Source organism: Triturus cristatus, chromosome 8, assembly GCF_964204655.1.
Source record: "Triturus cristatus chromosome 8, aTriCri1.1, whole genome shotgun sequence".
Taxonomy (NCBI): domain Eukaryota; kingdom Metazoa; phylum Chordata; class Amphibia; order Caudata; family Salamandridae; genus Triturus; species Triturus cristatus.
Genome location: NC_140591.1, coordinates 241896053 through 241922545, shown reverse-complemented (window position 1 = coordinate 241922545; position 26493 = coordinate 241896053). Strand labels below are relative to the sequence as shown.

General features: G+C 46.1%; 1 protein-coding gene across 1 annotated transcript in view; it reads left to right on the top strand.

Annotated features, from left to right (window-relative positions):
• Positions 1–7672, top strand: part of PGR (progesterone receptor) — a 697443-nt gene extending 689771 nt beyond the window's left edge. Inside the window, exon 8 of the mRNA XM_085621437.1 lies at positions 7062–7672. Within this exon, the coding sequence (XP_085477563.1) occupies positions 7062–7217 (156 nt within the window). The 3' untranslated portion in view covers positions 7218–7672. The remainder of the gene's footprint in view (positions 1–7061) is intronic.
• Positions 7673–26493: the final 18821 nt, after the last annotated feature.

Here is a 26493-nt window from a genome sequence, read left to right as displayed (position 1 = left end):
CTGCTCCTTGTGTTGTGTCCCACTGCCCCCTCGTCTTCTTCCCAATGAACCTGTTGTTGATTTTGCGGCTTCCTTCGTCCTCTTCCCCTCCTGCCTCTCCCTAAAAAAGGTGGCCTAAACATATTTTGTGGGAAAGAGGGTTGCATGAAAGGTGGTTGCCAACCGTACATGGGATATTGCTGATGTGGATTGAAAAGGCCGGGTGGTCCCCCCATCATTGGTGGATTTACGGTGGGCCAGCCACTGAATGGTCTTGATCTGCCCTTGTTTCTGTACCTACCACTGTTCGTGCTGGAGGTACTACTATCGGATGAGTCATTACTAGGGGGGGAATGAAGTCTGGGTCTGAGTACGGATAAGTTTTTACAAATGAAAACCGTTTAAGATCTTTTTGGAATTTCTGGATCTTTTGTTGTGTCAGGTTTTCTTTGTATTCGTTGAGTTCTTTGTTAATTTCTTCTAGTTTTTTCTTATAACCCATGATGGTGGTTTTAATGTGTGTCTCAGTGAGCTGTATTTCGATAAGCATAGCGTCTGATAGTCTTTTGGCGGTTTTAACTATCAGCACTATCCAGTCTCGTGTACAGTGCCACGCTATCTGGGCCCAATCCCTTCTAAAAACTGGGTCATCTAGAAAAATTTGTGGGGCATTAGTAACTAGGAGACCTTTGGGTGCCATATTCGTCCTTAGATATTCTGTCAGAATTGTGTCATGTAAAATAGTTCTGATTCTGTTCCTCTTGTTTTCTGAGAGTGAATCCCAGTCAGTGGTCTGGGAGATTGTCTGCGAGATGTTGGTATCAGCAAACAAAGAAGATTCTGCCAGAATGGCATCAACATCCTCTGTGGAGTAAGTGAGTCCTGGGTTTTCCCCCATCCTGAGCCGTGTCTGAATAAATAATGGGTAATCTCTCACAGCTGTGCGCTGCCTGAATACAATATAACAAAAGAGAGAGAGAGAAATGCGCTGAAATTTGCCGAGCGGGCGCCATGTTTGATGTGCCTGCTCAGCAAAGTTGGTGGGCCTTCTTGATATTCAACAAAACAGGAGTGTTTTCTTGTAGAACAAAATAACTATGCCCAGGGAGTGTTCTCTGTGCTTGGAGGCCGTTGTGCAATTTTCCTACCGAAGACTGTCCTGTCTCGCAGGATGGTCCCAGGTAGGAAAATCTAGTGATGAACGAGCTGCTGTAATAGGGCAGGACATTTGTAACCTGAGGGCCCTGTGGCGGGTCGGACATCAGATCATTGCAGTGGCTAATGCCCCGATTACTACCCGGTAATCTTCATTACTCCGAGTATAGTCTTCCTCGCCACATGACTAACAAAGTGAGCTTCAGCTCCACACCAGAACCCTCCAAAGCAAAAAGTCAGCCACCCATGCCTCCCATCCCTTACCAATATGGCCGACCCATTACACCCTGACCTCTATAAGAGGCGGGCCGGCCCAACCCACCAGCCTGAAACTACCAAGCACAACATGAAGCCGATAGCCAGACAGGGAGGGAGGGATGGGAACTCATGTGGCGAGGAAGACTATACTCGGAGTAATGAAGATTACCGGTAAGTAATCGGGGCATTACCTCCTCGTTAGTCTTCCTCGCCACATGACTAACAAAGTGAGCACATACCAAAGCCAAGCGGCTTCATGGAAACTCACAAGAAACCAACGGACCAGAATGGGACCCCCACGGAAGACGGCAAGCCCAACCGGCCAGACAAGCGGAAGAACCACCCAAGAGAGAGGCAACCACGAGCAGGAAGAACCAGCCCAGGACAGAAAGACAACGGGAGGGCGAAAACCCGGACCCCCGAGACACGAAGTGCCGCCAGAAAATGTGCCCTTACCAAAGACCGAAGGAGGACAGAGAAGGCACGGAACCAGACTGCACAGAGCCAAAAGCCACAGCAACAGGCCCCAGAAGAGAAAGCAGCAAGCTGGCCCAAACACACCAAGACAGCCCAACGGACAGCCAAAAGCGAGAGGGGAGCAAAAGCCCAGATAGAGGAACTGAAGAAACAGGGCATCCCCACCAAAGTTACCCAACAAAAAAGCCACTGCAGAAAGAGAGACTCAGTCCGACAAACACAGCAACACCGCAAGGGTGACCTACACAAAAGGTCCCCCGGAAAGGAATGCGACACCAACAAGAGAACATAGGCAGGCACAAGGCAAAATAGACCCAGGAAGGAGCCGGAAACGACACCAAAGAGACCCGGCCACCAAGGGATCCCAACAGGCCAACAGCGAAAAGCGGAAAGCCCTTAAGGCTGACCATGCAGTCCGTAGAGCGGAAGGGACCAGGCCCAAGGCCTAGCCACCAGAAAGGAAATGATCGGACACCAGAGGCACACAGAACCTGGAAGGAAGGGAAATGCAGTGCGGCGGCCCGAGACCGCCCCGCACAGGGACCAAGCAACCCGTCCCAGGAATGTCCCACAAGAAGGAAGCAAGCTGCAGCCACACAGCCAGCCAGCCAACAACCAGGCCCAGCCCAGCTGAACAATGAAGAACCGACTGGAACAGGAGCGCACAGGGAGAAAAAGCCACAGGCAGAAACCGGGCAAAACAAGCCCGAGCCATGTCAACACACCCAGGGAGCCACCGAGCCAACAGGCCCCAGAACCCCAAAACCAGGGACAAAAAATGAGGATACAAATCCACACCGAAAGCGCAGGGCCCCGCCAGGGAGACCATAACTGGGAGTAGCACCCCCGGGCACCCAACAGCACCGCCGGAAACAAAAACCCGCAAGGGAAAGCCAGAAAGCAGGGGCAGGACACAAAACCTGCCCCCACATAGGCCGAACACCGACCAATGAGTAACATCGCCCAAGTCAACCACCGCAGCAGCAGGCGCCAATGGAGACGCACTGAGGCGAGCAACACCAACCGGACAAAAACCCTGGCCAGGCCAAACAAGCCCAGAACCCCTGGAAGAAAAAGAACCCCAGGAAAGCGCAAAGCCGGGAGCCCGGACAAGAAGGCCAAAGAGCCAACACCGGGGAGGAGAACTCCCAGCCAGGCACTAAGGAGGCCCGACCCACAGAACCGTAGGAGAGCAGACAATAACATGAGCCGGCAGGGCAGCACGGCCGGAGCCAGAAGAAAAGTGACCCAGGCAAGGTCAGCATCATAGTGCCAAAGAGTCAACAGGGGCGAACCCCGCAAACACCCCAGAACACGAAGCAGGGGAGAAACTGCCCAGGAGAGCATCAAGAAGCCCCCACAGTGTCGGGGCAAATCCCAGAGAAGCCAAGGAACAGGCGACAGAAAGCCGACCAACCGACCCAGCAACGACCGGGAATCTATGCAGGCCCCAAAGGGAGGCAAAGGCCCCCTGCACCCGGGAAGGGGCACCCAGAACACAAAGACCACTAGTCCAAGAAGGAAATGTCCAAAGACACACAAGACATGGACCCCAAACGAGAGGCAGCCCAAAGCACCAGGAAGACCCAGGCTGCCACCCACCAAGGTGCAAACCAGTCCAGACCCGGCCAACTACCCAGAGCAGACGAGGTCCGATGCACACAGGGCAAGAGGGCCATGTGGCCCTGGAAGACCAAGGATGGGAAGCATGAGGAGACAACCAAATGGCAAGGCGCAGCACCACAAAGGCTGCGGCAGCCAGCCATAGCCCTGCATAGAAAGATACCCGAGAGGGCGCCACAGAGAGGAAGCAAAGGCCGCCATCACCCAGGAAGGGGAAACCAGAGCAGAAAGACCATTTGCCCTACTGGCAGACAGGGCGGGAAGGGAGCCACTGGGGCAAGATAAAAGGGACACCCACGGGAACAGGCAGAGACGGAAGGCCCACAGGGCACAGAGACCAACCGAAAGGAGAGGATCCCCAACGGACAGACGGTGCAAGCACCGCATGACACAAAGGCACCCAAAACACTCCCTGTGGAGGGCCCATACCAATGCGAACCCGGACAGAAACATCGGGGGGCCCCAAAAAAAACAGACGAAGTGGGACAGCCACCCAAGGGAGGAGACCCACCACAGAGCCACAGCACGTCGGACCGACCCTGGGAGCCCAACAACCGACACTGACCCAGCAGTGGCATAACATAACGTGCACATGTAAAGCGCACGTATCACCCAAGGGTCTCAAGGGGCTGAAGAACAGACGTCTATTGTTACCCAACACAATGGTACTCATTTCATCGACCTCAGAAGGATAAAAGGCTGAGTAGACCCACAAGGAGGAGAGCCTGGGACCATGAGGTCAACACAGGCCCCTACAGTGGATGCAGTAATCCACTGCGCCATCAGACCCGGACACAGAAAAAGGCCCCCAAGTAGAGCCCAACCCCCAGGACGCAAGGTGAAACACGACCGGAAGGGAACGCAAGGCCACCAGCCGAGATAGGCATCCGGAGACGCAACCGCCACGGGCCCGGAAGAGAAAAGGCAAGACTCCAAGAGCAGAAGCACAAGAAAAAGCCCACCTGGAGACCACAGAAGCAGCCCAGAGAAGAACGGGCAGGGACAGACAGCGACCTGCCCCCATAAGACACGCCGTAGCCCACAACCCCCGGAAAATCCCGGAGGGCACATCAACCAGGGACCAACCAGGAGAGACCCTGCGCAACAATGGAGAGCAGGCGGGGACCGGAGCATACAGGACGAAGGATCGGCTGGACAACGCCCGCAAAACACTAGGCCATGAACACACACCCCACCGGGCAAAAGGACGACGTATGTGAGAACACTAGCACAGGGATGGCAAACCAACAGCCCATAAGGAAGAGCGGATGGCCACTCCATGGAACCCCTCTTGGCAATCACAGAATAAGACATTGCGAAAAACACCAGAAAGGACCCAAAACCGTGACAAGCAGTGCACATTAACAGGGACACAACATGGGAAAACGCAAAGAGCACAGTTACCCCGAAGGGTATGCCAGCACTGAATTCCAGATGCATACACCCACAGGACCACGTTTAAACCAACAGAGCCAGACCAAGGGCATCCGTACCACAACACAAGCCCTGTAAAGAGCCCGTAAGCCGTTGCGGGGAGAGCAGGAGATTCGGACAGAAACCACCGGAAGAAGATCGTTGCTGCCGAGACCTGAACCCAGGCCCCCATTCCCAAGGCAGACCGCTCCAGCCCAAGGCTGCATTCCCCCCTATCAACCCATGAAAAACCGTGAGGGAAACCCAGATCCGCCACAGGTGACCGAGACCCCTCCCTTAATGCAAATAAACACATAAACATACCACGGGTGGTGAGAAGTCAGTACATAAAAAAAACAAGGAGCCACACAGCAGCCCGAGCCGGCAAAGGAACAGAGATTCCTGGAGATAACAGGGATTGAACCCAGGGCCTCATACATGCAAAGCATGCGCTCTACCACTGAGCTACATCCCCACTTCTGCACGCCAGACCCACGGGAGAGGAACAGGCTAGACCAGCTCCAATCACGCAAAAACGGAGGAGAAACCGAAGAAGTCGCTCCGGAAAATACGGAACAGCTGCATCTGAGGGAAACAGCCCAGAGCGAAGCCAGAGGGGCCCCGCCCCTTGGAGCCCCGGCCGAGGCGAGGAGCTGAATGCAAACAGCCTGGTCCCGCCCGACGGATTGTGGGAAAGAAACTCGGGAAGAAGCGGCACCCCGCCGCATAGGCGACCCCCGCCAAACTCCCGCAGGACATGACAGAACGTCACGAGTGGACCCAGGCAGCGCCGAGGACTGCACCCGCCCCGGACTGCAGAAGTTGAGCCCGCACTACAATCAGCAGTCGCCTGCGCTGAATGCCAGCCCCACGGGGCTGACAACATGGGGGCGCTGCCACGGAAACGGTCCGCTGGCCGCCTGATGCAGACCCACACCCCGCAACAGGGCAGGGGTACTCGGGGAACCCGCACATGGAAAGATTGCACTGCCAACAACTCTCTCGCCATTTGCAGCGTAATGAGGGAGACCAAGAAGTAAAGACCTCCAGCGAGGCCGTCTTAACGCTGAAAGTGAAACGAAGCCACCACACAGCATGCACCAGGGGAGCAAAAACTCACTAGTGCAGGCACAGCAGCATAAGCACCGGGGATTAACCAAACGTGCCACAGGAGCACAATGCACCTCCCAGGAATAAATAATAAAATAATCAACTGTGTCACAGTGAAGGGCACCACAACCAGTGCTAAAGAGCACTGGCGGGAGCGTGGGCTGAGACAGAGGCCAACAACTAATCACCGTGACAGTGCGAGATGAGGGACAGAAGGGAGCAGATACAGCAGAGCCCCAGACCACCCCGCCCGTCCCCCCTATTTACCCCTGGCCCACTAAGGCAGAGCCTAACCGTTCCCAAACGAGACCAGGGGAAGGAAGGGGGAAGGTCCAAAAGCCCCAGAGTCCGCTAGTGCAGGACCACCAACCAATGACCCAAGTTCCCACTACAGCAGGAACCACTTACCTGAAGGCGCATCTGGAGAGTAATCCTGTGCAGAACTAAAAAAACAGGCTGGTGGGTTGGGCCGACCCGCCTCTAGAGGTCAGGGTGTAATGGGTCGGCCATATTGGGAAGGGATGAGAGGCATGGGAGGCTGACTTTTTGCTTTGGAGGGTTCTGGTGTGGAGCTGAAGCTCACTTTGTTAGTCATGTGGCAAGGAAGACTAACGAGGAGGTAATAAAGCTGAGGCCTGCCTTCGAAAACCCAGCACTTCCCCCGGTTCTAAATAGGGAGAGTCTGCTACTAGTTTTGTGGAGTTGGAGCGCTGCCCATGTACAGTGACGTACCTTGGCTAAATTACCACCAGCAGTCTTTCCTTTACTTGTGATTTACATTGCGTTCCAAATCAGAAATATAGCTGTAAGTGATAAAATATTTTCAATAGTAAAATCACATTTTTGTAAAAATCTGAATTTAACTTTGTTGGCTTTGTGAAAGATACAGACCATTCATCTGAAAAAGTTAATTACACGTGGAATTAGTTAATTACTATCAATGCAGTAAGATTTACAATACAGAGTAAAGTAAACTTTCAAAAGCTTAGTACAATTTCAGATCTAACTATTTACTCTCATTCTCTTTATTCCTGTATTAAAAACAGATAGTGAAAAAGCTCCACTTGTTCTGTCTGAACACATTTCTCCAGTCCCGCACATTGAGTGTTGATTTTCCAGAGATGATGTCAGAAGTTATTGCTGCGCAGTTACCAAAGATTTTGGCTGGGATGGTAAAACCTCTCATCTTCCACAAAAAGTGAATGACATTTACTTTTGAAAACGTATACGAAGAAAGAGTGTCAGTTGTAAGCATATAAGCAAAATGTACACAAATTGTTTCTGTTGCAACATCCATCAAACCATTGCTGTCTCACATATAATAATGTATATGCACTAAGTGTGTGCTGCCTAAAGTTGATGTCGAATGTATACGTGGCTTTAATGATATTTTTAATGGTTGTGTGATTTAAAAAGACACAGCCATTGAATACTTTAGAACTACCTGTCCATGGCTTGTTCTCGTTAACAACGTGTAATGTACTATGGTTAGCAGGTTGCTTATGTCAGTGGGGATGCTAATTCTACTTCAGAGGACAGCAACAAGGAACGTTTCAAGTTGTGGTTCCACAGATGTCTACATGGACACTTACTGTCTTCAGTATTAAATGTATCTGTAAACCGGGTTCTGGGGCAGCATATAAAGAAAAAGTTGCTTGAATACGTGTAATATTGTCCACATGCAATAATATTGTATAATTTATTTGATTATGTTACCTTCTGAAATGCTTCTTCAGAGACTGAAGATTGTGTGTTGGTACATTTCCTTTTCGAAGGTTTGGGTTGGAGAAAAGGCAATATTTAGTTTACTACAAGTTTTGCATTGAATCAAGGTATTAGTTGTGTGTCACAGGATGCACACTTTTACAGATTTGTTTGAGACATTAAAATAGGTATTTTGTAAACGACTGGATAAATTGTAGCAGTACATTTTTAGCACTTTTCCTTACATAGAAGGTGTGACCGGCCAGGTAAAAAACCTGCTGGAAAAACTACTATATGTAGTTCAAGGCTGCATGTAGGAAGTACCAGGCAATAATACTCCTTTCTCTTCAGCACTTCCATGTGTTGCGAAAAAAGTCTCATGGTTTTCTAACACCTTTCCTATTTCAACAGACTCTAATTCTGAGATCTGTGATGTTCTTCCAAACATAGATGCCCCTAGTTTATTCTTAAATCGTTTTTTTTTATTTCAAACCGGATTTGCTGATATCCTTATTCCTCATACTGCCACCCACTGGTTCATGATCGTAGAGACTATCTTTACAGGAATGAAGTCCTGTGCACACGTGTTAGGATAATGCTCTGGGTGTGCCCGATAAAGATCAAACAGATATCAAATATATCATGTTTTTAAAATTATGAAGGTCGACATCAGGTGTATCATAAGAAAAATGTCTTTATATACGTAAATTCAGACCAATACACAATGAAAACAAATCAGCCGACACGTGTTTCGTCACAACGTGTAAAGTTGTGACTCTTCAGGGCTGTTTGTGATGTGTGGCAAATAAGTGGAGCCGGGTTACGGCATGGGTAAGGCCAAAGCACAGCGGAAGGGAGGTGGGAACCTCCCAACGTAGAATGAAAGGGCGGTAAGCCAAAAACCGGACGGGTACGTTGGGCATCAATTAAGGTCAGTATGAGTCGGATCTCGTGTACGGGATCTGACGCCGATCCCGTACACGAGATCCGACTCATACTGACTTTAATTGAAGCCCAACGTACCCGTCCGTTTTTTGGCTTACCGCCCTTTCATTCTACGTTGGGAGGTTCCCACCTCCCTTCCGCTGTGCTTTGGCCTTACCCATGCCGTAACCCGGCTCCACTTATTTGCCACACATCACAAACAGCCCTGAAGAGTCACAACTTTACACGATGTGACGAAACACGTGTCGGCTGATTTGTTTTCATTGTGAATTGGTCTGAATTTACGTATATAAAGAAATTTTGCTTATGATACACCTGATGTCGACCTTCATAATTTCAAAAACATGAGATATTTGATATCTGTTTGATCTTTATCGGGCACACCCAGAGCATTATCCTAACCTTTGTGCACAGGACTTCATTTCTAGTTGTTGGTGTGGGTCTTGACCCACTCAGTTGCAGGGGTTATTTCCTTGGGTTTGTTTCCCCTGACCTGTTAGCACCGTAATCACCAAATTCCAGTGACACCCACGTCGCACACGCCTGAGGGCCATTCTTCCTCGAATCCAACGAAACACTCCACTATTGTTACTACTATTTTAGCAGGGTTCTTATCACAATGAAGGTCATTCAGGTGTCCATTCTAGCACAATACTTAATGCTAAGTTAACACAGTCAAGGTTCAGGAGAGCGCTGTGTTGAGTAATGTAAAGAAACTGATTGACATGTTGAGTTATAACCAGTACACATCAATGTATAGTACAAAAACTGCTAAGAAATTGATAACCGGCACATTGTGGCATCAGGTTTCATGTGATGTTTGTGACTCGCATATATTTTTAGAAAATGAAACATTGATGATGAGACGAAAATGTGTGTATTTGTAAATCACGTCAAACCTACTATTGGCTACAAAATAATATTTTAAATCGAAAGATGGTACTGTGGGACAACATGAATATATTTATATAATATTACAAGCTCGCACCTGCAGAACTTGCTCAATTTTTGCTGATTTTAAATACGTAATTTCCGTCACAGCAGCAGTCATATTTTTGTTTCTGTGGCAGCAGTTTCGTGACTCAAGTAAAGCGATTTCATTATCTGTCAAGACCTTACACACAGCTGCTAGCTGAGAATGGAGCCTGTAGTGTCAACGTAACCTGTCTGAGGGTCGTAGAGCTCGAAGGGTAGTTCATCTCTAGGAAATTTAGTGATTTATTTGGAAGAGGCAAGATGCGAAAATTAAAGGAAGTAAAAAATATTTATAAAGATAGAAGCTTTATATATATTTAAAAAATATTTAATGTGTGTCACATAGCAAACATAGATTAACTATATTTTTATTTACTGTCTTTTAGCTAAGTTCATTGTAAAATTATGATGTAAAATTAACTATTTTGTCCCATTCCCTTCTGCATTTTCTTGCAACCCCTTTGAAACTCCTGGGGCGCCTTTAACCTCTTTCTGCAATCTGAAATATCAGTAAGGATCCCCAGAAGATAGTCAGTGGTTGTAGTGATCAGGGAAATATAATGCAGGGAAATATAATTCAATTGAGGTGGGCACACAGTCATAGCTGTGTGATTATTCACAAATGTTTATTAGGGTATACCTCACACCTATTTAAAGGTCTAACTTTTGGCTAAGTTGCCTTTATATTAGCAGTGAGCAATGTATAAAATTACACACAATTGGCCCATTTGTACAGGATGTATGCAGGAAATGAGAGATTTTCTGTGGAAAATGTTTATTGCATTAATAAAAAAAATTGAAGTATTTATTTTTTTATTTTGTAATTTTTAAATTTGCTTACTGTATGTACTGGATATTCATTGCATTTCAAAGGCAAGAACGGAGGCATACGTTAGCAACATTAGGACATGTACAGTTTACACCCAGGGGTGCTGGAAATATTTGTTAGTTAGACAAATGTACGTTAATTACAACCATACTTACGCTCAATTTATGTACGCCTTTTCTCCTTTCAAACACTTGAAACATTTGTGTAAAGTACTCTATAAAAGATTTTAAAAATTGCAGATACCATGCATTATCAAATACAATGTAGTACGCTTCACCATCAAATCAGTAGAGCACTTTGGCTATAACAATTCAGAAATTTGGCTTCAGATGAACTAGATATTGGAGTGTTGACTGCTTTGCAGATATATGAGGAAATTAGAACTGGTAAACTTTAAATGGATATTTTTTTACTTTTCTTACGTGCTACCTTTCAATAAGTGCACTCTTAGTAACCTGTAAATAGAGATATGAATGTTCTGAATGATGCTGGTACAAACTAATACATGGTATTTAAAAACTATGCTGTGATTTCATATTTCCAGCTGCTTCGCATTGGCCTGTCATTTACATTTCATCATTCTCCTAAATGTTTATGTGCCCTACAAATATATGTAATATGTGTTAATTACGTTTCCACAAGCACAGTAATAATATAGTGACACTAGTGCATTAAACAAAAGACAAACTAAAAAATGTATTTGTTTATCTGTTCTGTTGATCGCAGAAAACTGTTTTCTAGTCTACATATTTCAAGAGACAACTGCAACCACAGAAAATGGTTCAACAATGAAGGCTATGGGCCCCCCTTTATAGTTTGATGAGTGGCTCTAGTCTCCCCCAGGGCTACGGAGTGAATTATTCAGTTGCCCTGACGGAGGTGCTGTCCTCCAAGTTTAGAAATGGCTGCTGCCCAAGAGAGCATTTCTAGCATTGGCAGGAACCGCCGTCACAGCGGTTCCTCTCAGTGTACTGCAAGTTAGACAGACGGCTACATCAACATGACAGAGACATACTGCAAACGTACACTTTTTTTTTATTTTTAAAATGAAAATCCCAAAGTCGGATTTTCTTTTTGAAAATAAAAAAAAACGGTATCCTGCTCGCCATGGGAGTTATCTCCCATGTCAAGGGCGGCATGAGACCTTTTCAATGCTCCTTACTGGAGGTGACAGCCATTTAAAATAGGATTTATGCCCGCATATCCATGTATTTTGGGCGTACATACAGCCAAACCTCAGACAGCAATTGCTCCGTCAAGACATCAAAGAGGTTGGACCATGGCAGAGATGGAGTAGTCTCCAATGTTGGCAAACTTATGGTCCGCCCTATTTTAAATTTGGCAAGTGAACCATAATGTTGGCAGGGAGTGAACTCTGTCACCGTTGCAACAGAGTACCCTTTCCACCAATATTTAAATCAGGCCCTGAGTTATTTTAGCCGACCACTATATGAGCCCATAATACTTCAATGACCAGGGATATTTTTGGGATCTTGAGAGTGATTCTTTGCGTACAAAAGATAATTTTGAACTCTAGAGTCTTATTGATCAATTTCTGGATTTAGAGGTCACAACACCGAATGTAAATAGGAAAGTTAAACGCCTCTCTGCAGGAAAATTGTAAGATGGCGTCCTCAAGACAGACTTTCCTATAACAAAAATATGAAGTGAAAGGTCCAATCTCGTTGTTCTGTCACTAAATGAATCAATGAAATGGGAAAAAAAGAAAAAAAAAGTCACCAAAGTCTGATATTTTCTTTTGAAGTATGCAATAATTTGTCCTGTAATGATAAAAATGAATAACAAAGCAACTTTCAATAAATGTTCGGCTGAGATGAAAAGACAGATTTGGATCCCAAATCAATAGATGATTTGCATGCTGTAAGTGAAAGTTGTAGGAGCTCCCATCTTTGAACAGGGGTAACTTCCAAAACTGTAGGACCCATGGTCACGAAAAAATAGCTAAACATTTCAAGACACCGGATATAAACAAAGAGTAAATGAAATGCACCAACTGCTTTAACCGCGTTATAAACAGGGCCGACTGGATGAATAAGACTTTATATATATATATATATATATATATATATATATATATATATATATATAAATATATTATCTACTGGCGGTCGCCAGTAGATAGTTATAGTTAGGACCGTGTTTACATAGGAAATCTGAAAATTCTATTTTGAATAACTTTGGCGCCGGTTGACGAATCCTCGTGAAATTTTCAAAACTAATGTGGCGCTCCGCTCAGCTCCTACCCTGAAAGTCGCGGGGCGATTCGTCAAGTGGGGGCTGTTCAGTAGTTCCTGAGAAAATACCATTTAAAAGCATATAAATATCTATAAGCGCGTACCGTGCGCGCACCGTGCGAGCACCCTAACGTGCGCGACCGTAATTCTGATTGGTGGTTACATGTTAGTCAACGTTCGAATCGATCGAAATCAGGAAGTGTCGGCCGCCATTTTGTTTGTTTTCAGTGCGAGAGTGAAAAAGGAAGGTGGCGAACGTGAAAAAGGGGCAGGGTAGAGAGTTCCTGACCCCCTAGCCTTTGTCAGGGGGTCCCTGAAGGATTTGCACGGTGAAAAACCCCCAAAAAATAAAATAAATGTTTAATACGTAGTTTATTGTAAAATAAATATATAAAAAAAATAATAATACATAAATAGATTAGCATTTGAAAAACCGTACAAATTCACTGAAAAAAACATAGGTTTCACACACGTTATAGTTAGGAATTAGCATTTAAAAAACCTTGCAAATTCACTTAAAAAACCATAGGTTTCACACATGTTATAGTTAGGTGGATATTTCACTCGTAAAAAACCAATGAAATTCCCCCGTTATAGTTAGTTGAGATAACTATAACTCGCGCGACCGCCACTCTATCACAAGGATGATGTCATCAGTGATGTCATGAGTGATGCCACTGACCATGTCATGAGTGATGTAATATGTGACATCATGAGCAGAGGATTGCGGGCGCGCGAGTTATAGTTATCTCAACTAACTATAACGGGGGAATTTCATTGGTTTTTTATGAGTGAAATATCCACCTAACTATAACATGTGTGAAACCTATGGTTTTTTAAGTGAATTTGCAAGGTTTTTTAAATGCTAATTCCTAACTATAACGTGTGTGAAACCTATGTTTTTTTCAGTGAATATATATATATATATATATATATATGAGAAGAAAGGGTTTGCCCACCAGATAGGACGCACATGCAGAGGAACCGTAGCGAGCAGAGAGGCCACTGTGATGAAGCACGTCTCAGCAATCCTGACGCGTTTCGGGCCGACGCCCTTTGTCAAAGGTAAGCTGCTGGGAAATGATAGCAAGGGACCTCCAATATTTTTCCTCTTTTTATTGTTATTTTGCAGATTCAGCTCAGGTGAGCATTCACGCACAGCATTATGGGATTGGAAGTCCTTATACATCAAGCCCATGTGGGCTGCAGTCATTTCCAAAACAAAAGTTCTCCAAGTGTTCAGTGTGTCACTCACCAACAGTAGTTCTCCCCAGTGCTGACACCCTCACCTCTGCTCTGCACAACACAGCCTGCCATTCAGCTGTAACAGACCCGCTTTGAAGCGGTAGTGCATCCCGCGACCGGGCACGGCCGCCATTAATGAGAAGAAAGGGTTTGCCCACCAGATAGGACGCACATGCAGAGGAACCGTAGCGAGCAGAGAGGCCACTGTGATGAAGCACGTCTCAGCAATCCTGACGCGTTTCGGGCCGACGCCCTTTGTCAAAGGTAAGCTGCTGGGAAATGATAGCAAGGGACCTCCAATATTTTTCCTCTTTTTATTTTTATTTTGCAGATTCAGCTCAGGTGAGCATTCACGCACAGCATTATGGGATTGGAAGTCCTTATACATCAAGCCCATGTGGGCTGCAGTCATTTCCAAAACAAAAGTTCTCCAAGTGTTCAGTGTGTCACTCACCAACAGTAGTTCTCCCCAGTGCTGACACCCTCACCTCTGCTCTGCACAACACAGCCTGCCATTCAGCTGTAACAGACCCGCTTTGAAGCGGTAGTGCATCCCGCGACCGGGCACGGCCGCCATTAATGAGAAGAAAGGGTTTGCCCACCAGATAGGACGCACATGCAGAGGAACCGTAGCGAGCAGAGAGGCCACTGTGATGAAGCACGTCTCAGCAATCCTGACGCGTTTCGGGCCGACGCCCTTTGTCAAAGGTAAGCTGCTGGGAAATGATAGCAAGGGACCTCCAATATTTTTCCTCTTTTTATTTTTATTTTGCAGATTCAGCTCAGGTGAGCATTCACGCACAGCATTATGGGATTGGAAGTCCTTATACATCAAGCCCATGTGGGCTGCAGTCATTTCCAAAACAAAAGTTCTCCAAGTGTTCAGTGTGTCACTCACCAACAGTAGTTCTCCCCAGTGCTGACACCCTCACCTCTGCTCTGCACAACACAGCCTGCCATTCAGCTGTAACAGACCCGCTTTGAAGCGGTAGTGCATCCCGCGACCGGGCACGGCCGCCATTAATGAGAAGAAAGGGTTTGCCCACCAGATAGGACGCACATGCAGAGGAACCGTAGCGAGCAGAGAGGCCACTGTGATGAAGCACGTCTCAGCAATCCTGACGCGTTTCGGGCCGACGCCCTTTGTCAAAGGTAAGCTGCTGGGAAATGATAGCAAGGGACCTCCAATATTTTTCCTCTTTTTATTTTTATTTTGCAGATTCAGCTCAGGTGAGCATTCACGCACAGCATTGTGGGATTGGAAGTCCTTATACATCAAGCCCATGTGGGCTGCAGTCATTTCCAAAACAAAAGTTCTCCAAGTGTTCAGTGTGTCACTCACCAACAGTAGTTCTCCCCAGTGCTGACACCCTCACCTCTGCTCTGCACAACACAGCCTGCCATTCAGCTGTAACAGACCCGCTTTGAAGCGGTAGTGCATCCCGCGACCGGGCACGGCCGCCATTAATGAGAAGAAAGGGTTTGCCCACCAGATAGGACGCACATGCAGAGGAACCGTAGCGAGCAGAGAGGCCACTGTGATGAAGCACGTCTCAGCAATCCTGACGCGTTTCGGGCCGACGCCCTTTGTCAAAGGTAAGCTGCTGGGAAATGATAGCAAGGGACATCCAATATTTTTCCTCTTTTTATTTTTATTTTGCAGATTCAGCTCAGGTGAGCATTCACGCACAGCATTATGGGATTGGAAGTCCTTATACATCAAGCCCATGTGGGCTGCAGTCATTTCCAAAACAAAAGTTCTCCAAGTGTTCAGTGTGTCACTCACCAACAGTAGTTCTCCCCAGTGCTGACACCCTCACCTCTGCTCTGCACAACACAGCCTGCCATTCATATATATATATATATACACACACACATATATGTATATATATATAGAGAGAGAGAAAGAGAGTGACAGATAGATAGATATTTCTTCAACTCAGCTTTCTTCGATCATTAAAAAAACTGAATCATAGAAGCAACTTCTGTACATCAACATTAGAATGAAGCAATAAATTATACATCCAAATTACACTAAAGCATGATCAGTTAAATATAAAAGGGATAACCGACAGCTAAAAAGTAAGACTACCTTCGATGAAGAGCAAATTTAAGAAACGCATAAACACGTATACACATATCAAATATTGGGAGCATCTCGAAGTATAAAAAGATACATCTAGTCACTGAAGCACTACTAAGTAATGAAATTAAAACTTTTTTGTGTAGGTGTAATAAAATCTGTAGGAAAAAAACATGGTTCACACGGAGTGCTCATCACAAGGGCAGACCATGATGGGAGTAGGCTTGAATTGGCCCAAGGGGAACCAAAAGTGGCTTCTAATTAGCCCAAATTTAAGCCTAGTTAGAAGCATACTATCCCAGGTGTTGGTCACCATTTCAAGATATGACTCCTGTCCTAACACAGTTTGAACCAATAAATAGTCTCTGTTGGCAAGTTATAGTTCAGTTGACTCTTTTACCACTTTCCTAGCTTCCTTAAAATTTGATTTAACCATACGTCTGTCCAGACGTATGGTTAAATCAAATTAGGTAGTTATAGTTAGGACCTATTTTCCATAGGAAATCCGCAACATTCTATTCCCAATAATTTTTGCGCCGATTGACGAATCTTCGTGAAATTTTCAAAACTTTTTGCCAGCTCCAGTCCGCTCCTATCCTGAAAGTCTCAGGATGATTCGTGTAGCGGGGGGGGGGAAGGGGGGTCCCAAAACGTGTTTTCCCCTTGCAATTTCCCATAGGACCTTTAGCCGCAGCTACGGCCCGAACTGCTAAACGGAATTATACCAAATTTGGCAAAGAGAAAGTCCTCAGTTCAGACTCGTGCCTTTTGATTAAATGGTGTCAATCTGTTCAGTAGTTCCTGAGAAAATTACAGTTAAATGTACATATATATCTATGGCCGCGCTGGATCCGTGCACACTGAGCGAACCCTGAGCACACCCTCCCGATCACGCGCTGAATGCTAATTGGCTGTCAAATGGTTGTCAACATTTGAAACCAGGAACTGTTGGCAGCCATTTTGTGCCTCGGTAGAAGCAAGGCTGAAAAAGTCTGTGGAATAAGTGTGCAAAACATATAAAGGGGGCAGGGTAGAAATACCCTGACCCTCTAGACCTGCTTAGGGGGTCCCAGAAGGACTCCCAGGGCCCCCCCAATTATTATTCTTTTTTTAAACCGCAAAGTGCGCGCAGGGTGCGCAGATCCTGCCATAAAAAACATAATAATAAAACTGAGCTTTTTTTATAATTAGCCCCCAGGGGGGCCAAATACTGGGGGCAAACTCATTAAATTTAAAGGGGGCCCAGAGGGCCCCCCCAGCACCGGGGACCGCCACCCCCCCGGGGCTACAAAATAAATTGGGAGGGGCTCGAAAGCCCCTCCCAGTATAATTTGTGGGGAGGGCTCAACGGCCCCCCCAAGCCCCGGGGACCACCACCCTCTGGGGCTTTATGTATTGACGGAGGGGGGCTGCGTGGCCCCCCTCCTGGAGCCCTCGAGGGCCCTGGGGACCGCCACCCCCCAGGGCCGGCTCCTGCAGGGTCCTGGGGTGCCCACCCCAGGACACTGTTGTTTGCAATGAGAGGGCGGGAGTCTCCCGCCCTCCCATAGCAAACTTGGTTTGGATTTTGAAAGAGAGAGCAGGGAAACCTGCTCTCTCTTTCAAAATCCAAACCATATTGCTTTTCCACACGGGGAGCTGCATGTCAGCAGCTCCCCATGTGGATAAGCAATGCCGGCTCCGAAGGACGCGGGGTGCCGTCTGGGACCGTGGGGGCGTTGGGTCTCTCCCCACGGTTCCCAACGTTTTTTTATAAGCCCCGGGGGATGGGGTCCCCGGGGATAATAAAAATTAGTGTTAGGGGCTATTTTTTTTTTTTACAGTAAAATTAGAGGTCACCCATCCGTTAGATGCACGACTACTAACCTGTAGGGTTTGCGACTCCAGCGCGTTTGGTGCACGACTTCTACGCATCGGATGCACGATTCTAACGCGTTGGGTGCGCGACTCCAAGCAACATTTTTTATAATATAAGCATATTTAAAAGAATATAAAATAATTTTAAAAAATATATATATTTTTTTTATAATATCTTTTTAAAATATGTGTAGTGTAATTTCAAAAAACAATATAAAAATAAGTAGATTCAGAAAATGTAGTTAAAGAACATAAAAAATTAGAACAAGAAATACATTTTAAAAATATCATTTAAAAAACCTTTGAAATTCACTGAAAAAAACATAGGTTTCAGATATGTTATAGTTAGGAATTAGCATTTTAAAAACCTTTGAAATTCACTGAAAAAAACATAGGTTTCAGACATGTTATAGTTAAGAATTAGCATTTAAAAAACCTTAGAAATCCACTGAAAAAACCATAGGTTTTAGAGGTGTTATAGTTAGCTGGACATTTCACTTGTACAAAACCATTGAAATTCCTCCGTTATAGTTAGTTCAGCTAACTATAACTCGCGCGCCCGCAATCCACTGCTGATGATGTCACATATTACATCATTCATGACATGGTCAGTGACATCACTGATGACAACTCAAATGACATCACTGATGACATCACTGATGACATCATCTAGTAGATGTAATATGTGACTTTTATGAACTTTTGTTTTGAACATTGTAGCTTGTGTATGGTGCTTAGGAGGTGTTATACAGGGAGTGTGAAGGTAAATTTGCAAGTATCAAATCAATACGGTATTTTTAAAGTGCAAACTCCTCACCCCTATGGGTCTGAAGGCCCTCGAGGCCGGCGTGGAAATTATGTGAGCTATTAAGTGAGCTATTGCCCAGAGTCACTTGGTGTTGAGCTGAGGTGTCCAAAGTTGTCCTTCATAAGCATTTCCAAACCTACCCCAGTCGATGTGCCTAGGTCATTTCCACCACAATGCACAATCATGAGGTCAGGGTGTGGAAGATGCAAAGAGGTTTTAACCAAAGGTAGCAATTGGTGCAACTTCAATCTTCTCTGTGTAAACCATTTAATGTCCACGTTTTGTAAACCTAGGTCTAAGTCAATACGTCTGTGTTCTGCATACCTCTTGCAACCTGAAAATATACCTGTGTTCTACGATCCACACTAGCTTTTTGAAGGTATGGTTGGAAGGTATGGAAAGATGTCTGTAGCTCATGCAGTTCCTTGATAGAATAAGAGATATGTTTAAAGATGGGGAAGTACTTTTTTTGCCATAAAAACAATACGTGATTGGGAGTTGAAAAGCATTCTTTTTTAAAAGTAGGTTCACATTCATTTTGTGGACTAGCATCTTTGTGATTGGTTAAGAAAAAGCAGTTTCAACGTGGAGTACATATCATAGGATAAAATGTGCTCAACTGAACCACTGCTGCTACTTGCATTTGGAAGGCACTGTTCAAACTTAAAACAATCGTGAGCTTTTAACCTGCATGTGCCGTTAAATGTTCGAGAAAATGTTGCAAAAAAATATTGTTACGTTTCAAAAAATTGATGAACTTTTAACCTGCACGTGTTGTAGAATGTTCTAGAAAAAGTGTGTTGATATAATACGTTGCACTTCTGACTTCTATGTGTTGTTGAATATTTAAAAAACGGTTTATATGGAAAATTAAAAAGAAACCAATAGAGAGAAGTTTTGAAACCTAAAAGAATCAAGGAACTATTCTAATTTGTTCTTTACATGTGTTTATGTGTGCAGCAACAAAATTATAGACACAACAGCACCAGGAAGAGGAAGAAGCAGGGAGTGGGTGGACAGGGGGAGATGGGCAGAATGTCACACATGCACAATTAAGTACAGCACAAGTATAGACAAACAATGGCCAAAATGAAATACACCAACAAGGAGCATAGAGGTGAAAACCACGCTGCATTCATGCAGGATGTGTACAAAGGCCAGTCGTTGGTGTTGTGGGATGTCTGCAAACGTGGTTATCATGGATGAGATGTCCAGCATGTGGCACATGGGCGAGTTCACTGCGGGTTACATTGCCAAACAGCTGCTTCTCCCTCCCATGAGCCCCCACACTTTTCTATGGTGCGCTGTTGTATCCTGTGCACTCGTACGGCACACCATTGTAATGCCTATTCGCACATGTCCTGCTACTACACCATCACAGTGCCATTTGGAGGTGGTGCATGGCACTTTACAACATTGAGTGGTGTGGCCTTTGTGGCAGGCCACACCAGAACACAGAGACACACTTACTGCACTTCCTGTACACGGACATGTCCGAGATACCCTGTTCCCCTTGCCAGATAGGCACACCCCTGCGCTGACCTGTGTACTCCGGACCAGCACATGCTGGTTGTGCATGCAGGAATGATGCGTGCGTAGCAACATGTCCAGGCTCACTGCCAACGCTGAGGTGATAGCACACTATGATGTTGCAGGGCTCGTGCCTATCATGCTAAGACAATGACCACAGGGACACACTTGCTCAGATGCGGGTTTGGGGGCGTTGGCGATCCTGGAGTTGTTGCGATGAGTCTTGTGGCCCTCATGGGTATACCTGCATCATGCTCATTGATTCTATGGAACTTGTGGGTGTTCTGGTGTGGCTCTTGGCTGTGTTCCGTTTCATGGTGCAGGTAGTCGTCCTACTTTACACCAGCAGAAAGCAGGTGTAAAATACCTGGTGCTAACGTGGCTTATCGCCGGAATTTGTTTTGCATTACAGTTGGTGTAAAAGTTGTGATGTGATTTTTTTCATGTGCAGAACAATATACGAACTGAGCAGTGTATCTCGTCAAGATCCAGCACTTGACACACTATTCCTAATCAATATAAATACAATGAGAGTTCTTAATTGATTTTGTCTGTACACTGTAAGTGCAGCCACTACCTCAGTGCAATTCAATACAGGATTTTAGTATTTAGAATAAATCACAAAGGTGCACCTCGTGTCTTTTTGTACGGGAACGGCTAGTCTGCATTTCATTATCAGCACTTTAATGGAAGTAAAGTTGAGATAAATCTAACACACTATTCAGAAGTTGGTGTAAACTGCAGACATCACCAGTATTCCCACGATAAGTGCCCCAAAATTTAACACCATGGTGGACTCCATCAAATAACAGTAATAAGAACAAGAAAGAGTCACACAGCAGTGAAGAGAACAACCAAAAACGTTATTAATTTTTTTATAAACTATATTTTTTTATAAATATATATGTAAACGATAAACGAAAAACTATTTGCAAAACAAACATAATAGAAAACAAGAAGGCGGAACACTCCTTTGGGGACCATGGATGTCGACGACAGATCCTGGAAAATAAAGCACAAAATAAGGACGTGTGTAATGGGCATATCAAAGGAGAGAGGCACAGAGAAACAGAGAAGGAAAAAAAGCCAGAGAGAAAAAGAGAGGGAAAGAAAGAAAGGGAGAGAGAAAGGGAGAAGGAAGAGAGAGAGTTAGAGAGATAGAAGGAAAAGAAGGAAGAGAGAGAGAGAGAGACAAACACTGCCGCCTCAGTGCATCCATGAGCAAATAATTACCTGGTGCCACCGGAGTGTGCAGCAGTGGGCACTCCACGTGCCCATCAAAACTCTGCAAATCCCAGATATGTCACTGAGTCCGGAGTCATGAATAGCGGAGACAACATCAGCTTCTCCGCAGATCTCACAGATGTCGCTGAGTCGTGAGTCATCAATGGCGGAGACCACATCAGCTTCTCCGTGGCCCGACAGATCTCACTCATGTCGCTGAGTCCTGAGTCATCGATGGCGGAGACCACATCAGCTTTTGGGACCGCTAAGCCTGTGGAACTCAAGTGTGTGCACGTGGTGGTAGGGCCCTGATGGCCATATGAGGTTAGGGTGGTACTAACCCTGTGCATCTGAAGACCGCGCCATAGGGGTGGTAGGCCCCTGATGGCTATACAGATCAGGGTGCGACTAACCTTCTGCGCAACTTTTCATAGACTCTTTATGGTTGAGACACGTGGAGCATCCGCCATCTAGTCAGCACCGGCAATAAAGGAAGTGACACTGTCGATCTATTATATTTGCGTGGTCACATGGCCTGTGACGCATGTGCTGGATGGGTGTGGTGTGTGTGCAAACCTGCCCTGAGGGAGTGGCCGTGAGATGTTGAGAACTAGACCACTGACCTGCACACCAACAGCGAGTACACCTGCGACAGGTAGCAATGCAGGGCCAGCGTCGGAACGTAATCACAGTGGCGTGGCGTGGCGTACGACGGAACAGGGCAGGGATAGCTACAATAACGCAGACGGCTTGTAGTACTGTGTCTGTGAGTCAAGCGGACGGGCCACAGCTGGCCCTCTGCGAGCCTGGGTGAGAACTGTTTATAACTCACACTATATAAGGATGGAAAAACCATTTTGTGATTCAGTGCGTCAGCTGGCATTTGTCCGAGGCATTTGTGAAAATATATCGGAGTTCTTTCTGTGATAGATACCCCTTTGACGCTGCCTCTCCCAACATCAGCAGTTATCGCACCCTCTTCCCACATCACCATCATACCCACAACAACCTTCTTGGGCCTGGAAGTGTCCCTGTGCGGTTGGACAAAGAAGAATCTTAGTCATGTATAGATTTACATATAAAAAAAAATATTTAAAGAAAAGAACAATAAATAAGACTGAAGGGAGTCTGGTGCTGTGGTCACTGCCACGAAGTTGGGGTCACTGCCATTCAGGACTCAGGACACAGTTACACATGTGGGATCAGCTTGTGTTAAAGAGGGTTAGTGGGACTATGTGTCGCTGGCCTTGCATATCGAAATATGCGTCACTGATCGAAGGGAGTGAGTGTGGTGCTGTGGTTGGTGCCATGGACTTGGGGTCACTGCCATTCAGGACTCAGGACACAGTTACACATGTGGGATCGGCTTGTGTTAAAGAGGGTTGGTGGCCCCAGAAGTATTGAGACTGTATGAGCCTGTGATGATGCTTGGTGTGGACGGGCCGCACTGGGAGCAATGTGTTTTGGCTACTGGACTGCGTCATGTGGAATCAGGACTCTATCTGAATTGTGAGGCGTGCTGACCGTATGTAGGCCAGAGGTAGCGGTGAGCAAGGGCCCACAGCCACATGCATACATTGGTGGCCCCACCGGCCGGCGTAGTGGAGGCTCAGTGGCACCACGTGTCGCCGGCCTTCCATATGCAAATACCCCTCACTAATCGAAGGGAGTGTGGTGCTGTGGTCGCTGTTACGAAGTTCAGGTCACTGACGTTCAGGACTCAGGACACAGTTACACATGTTGGATCGGTTTGTGTTGAACAGGGTTAGTGGCACCACGTGCTGTTGCCCTTGCATATGGAAGTATGCCTCACTGATGAGAGGGAGTCTGGTGCTGTGGTCACTGCCACGGACTTGGGGGGACTGCCATTCAGGACTCAGGACACAGTTACACATGTGGGATCGGCATGTGTTAAAGAAGGTTAGTGGAACTACGTGTCGCCGGCCTTGCATATGGAAATAGGCATCACTGATCAGAGGGATTCTGGTGCTGTGGTCGCTGCCACGGACTTGGGGTCACTGCCATTCAGGACTCAGGACACAGTTACACATGTGGGATCGGCTTGTGTTGGACAGTGTTAGTTGGCACCACGTGTCCAAAATTCAAATTGTGAGGTCTGCTGCCCGCCGTGTAGACTGCTGAGTGTTCATTTGTACTTGAAAATGAATTTGGTCATTGTACTAAAGCTATAACTGATATAAAAAATGTTCAAGAAGAAAGGATACTAAAAGGATATTATGTAGATTTGAGACCTGTAATAGTTACTTGCCTAGTGGACTCTGTAGTTAATGAATGAAGAAATAATTTTCATTGTGAGCCCTAATGAGTGCAGTGTAGGCGTATGATGAAAAGATGAAATAAGTATAGAATACATTAACGAAGTGTTGTATTTTCTGAGTACAATCTTGTTAGAAATTAGCATTTAAAATTGGAATTGCGAGCTGTAGTGAAGACTGCTATTCCATGTTAGTTTGCATTTGAAGATTCATTTGGTCATTGTAGTAAAGTTATAACTGATATAAAAAAAAAAATCTTGAAGCGAGGATACTAAAAGGATAATATGTAGCGGATCGGCTTGTGTTAAAGAGGGTTAGTGGGACTACGTGTTGCCGGCCTTGCATATGGAAATATGCCTCACTGATCGAAGGGAGTGTGGTGCTGTGGTCGCTGCCACGGACTTGGGGTGACTGCAATTCAGGACTCAGGACACAGTTACACATGTGGGATCGGCTTGTGTTGAACAGAGTTATTGGCACCACGTGTCGCTGCCGTTGCATATGGAAAGATGCCTAACTAATCAGAGGGAGTATGCTGCCATGGTCGCTGCCATGGACTTGGGGTCACTGCCATTCAGGGCTCAGGACACAGTTTCGCATGTGGGATTGTTCGGCTTGTGTTGAACAGAGTTATTGGCACCATGTGTCGCCACCGTTGCATATAGAAATATGCCTCACTGATCGAAGGGAGTCTGGTGCTGTCGTTGTCATACGGAGTTAGGGTTACTACCATTCAGGACTTAGGACACAGTTCCACATGTGGGATCGGCTTATGTTAAAGACGGTTAGTGGCTCCATTTGTCGCCGGTCTTCCACAGTGTAGGCCAGAGGTAGCAGTGAGCAAGGGCCCACAGCCACGTGCATATGTTGGTGGCCCCACCGGCCTTCGTAGTGCAGGTTCAGTGGCACCACGTGTCGCCGGCCTTACATATGGAAATACCCCTCACTGATCGAAAGGAGTCTGGTGCTGTGGTCGCTGCAATTCAGGACACACTTACACATGTGGGATTGGTTTGTGTTGAACAGGGTTAGTTGGTACCATGTGTCGTCGGTCTTCCACGGTGTAGGCCGGAGGCAGTGGTCAGCAAAGGTCCACAGGCAGGTGACGTTGACTTGAGCTGCACAGATTGGGAGCATGTGGTCTTCTTAACCCATTATAGTGTCTTACACAATTTGCATCGCTACTAATCTTGAATTGTGAACCGTGTAACCCCAGTGTAGGGCGGAGGCAGTAGTCAGGATGGGCGCACAGCTACGTGGCGATGATTTATGGTGCAGTTAGTTAGTAGCAACTGAAGCACACAGCGTGTGCGCACCGTGCGATGATGCATGGTCTGGGCGGGCCACTCTGGAAGCAAAGTGTCTTGCGAACTGGACTGCGACATCTGCAATCGCCACTGCATCTGAATTGTGAGCGCTGCTGTCCGCAGGGTAGATCGAAGGCAGTATTCAGTACAGACATAAGTCTGCGGTGCTATGCTGCTGGGTTCACATGGGGCCTGTGTCGAGGAGGCCCGCGGTTATGGCGGCAGCCACATGCCAGGGTGAGGGCTGCCGCTGTGACAGACTAGTTGGTCTTCCCTCAAGTGAACCACGCCTAGGGCCTGGCCTATTTATTCATGCTGGAGTGGCGTACTTTGGAGCAGCCCACTCCGCTTCCGCTTCCAGGGGGGACAACACAGCTACATGACCGAGATCTTCCCCACTGCCTGAGGTAACATGGTTGCGTCCACTGTGCACTACACTACAAGTATCAACAGTATATATCCACATGGAGAGGTTTGTGCTTTGCATAGTGAGGTCTGTGCAGCACATCAGTATTACACTTGGCATTGTGTGCTTTATTGTTGAAGGGTGACTTGCCTCCTTCATATATAGTTGGTTGCCACATCTCCCAACATTCAGTTATGGTGTGGCTGAGGGGCATGGTGTTTTGGGAAGGTCTGTTGTCCTGTTTTGCGCTGCCTTGGTGGTAGTAGGAGGGGGTGCGGGGGGGTTCTGGTGGTGGTGGCGCTGGGTGTTGTGGTCTTGTTGTGTGTCGGACCTGCATGATCAGTAGCTCTACCATGTGTTGGTCTTTAGATGTGGCTGTGAGTTGGGTCCAAATCACGGAGTAGATAGTCGACCTCTTTACACCAGTTAAAGATTGATGTTAATTTGTTACTGCTAACTCAGCTTATCACCTGCTTTTTGGATCGCATTGCAGATTTGGCTGGTCGTTGAAAATATGGGGAAGTGGTGTTTTCGTGTTTTTTTTGCATGAGAACGCCTACTTTGCATTTCATTAGCGTTAGTTGTGGCTCTCGTTTGTGGCGATTTTGTTGGCGTAAGGTATCGATGGAAGAGTGGTGAGATTTGCAGTTTTCACCAAGGTGAGAATGGGTTGATAATTAAAAATCACAGAAAAAAAGATAGGTTTAATGAACATTATAATGAGAAATTTGCATTTAAAAAACCTTTGAAATTCACTGAAAAAAACATAGGTTTCAGGCACGTTATAGTTAGAAATTAGCATTTAAAAAACCTTTTGAAATTTACTGAAAAAACCATAGGTTTCAGGGATGTTATAGTTAGTTGGACATTTCACTCAAAGAAAACCATAGAAATTCCCCTGTTATAGTTAGTTGAGCTAACTATGACTCGCGCCCCCGCAATGCACTGCTGAGGACGTCACATATTACTTCATTCATGACATGGTCAGTGACATGACAGATGACATCCCTGATGACATCATCCAAGTCAAAATC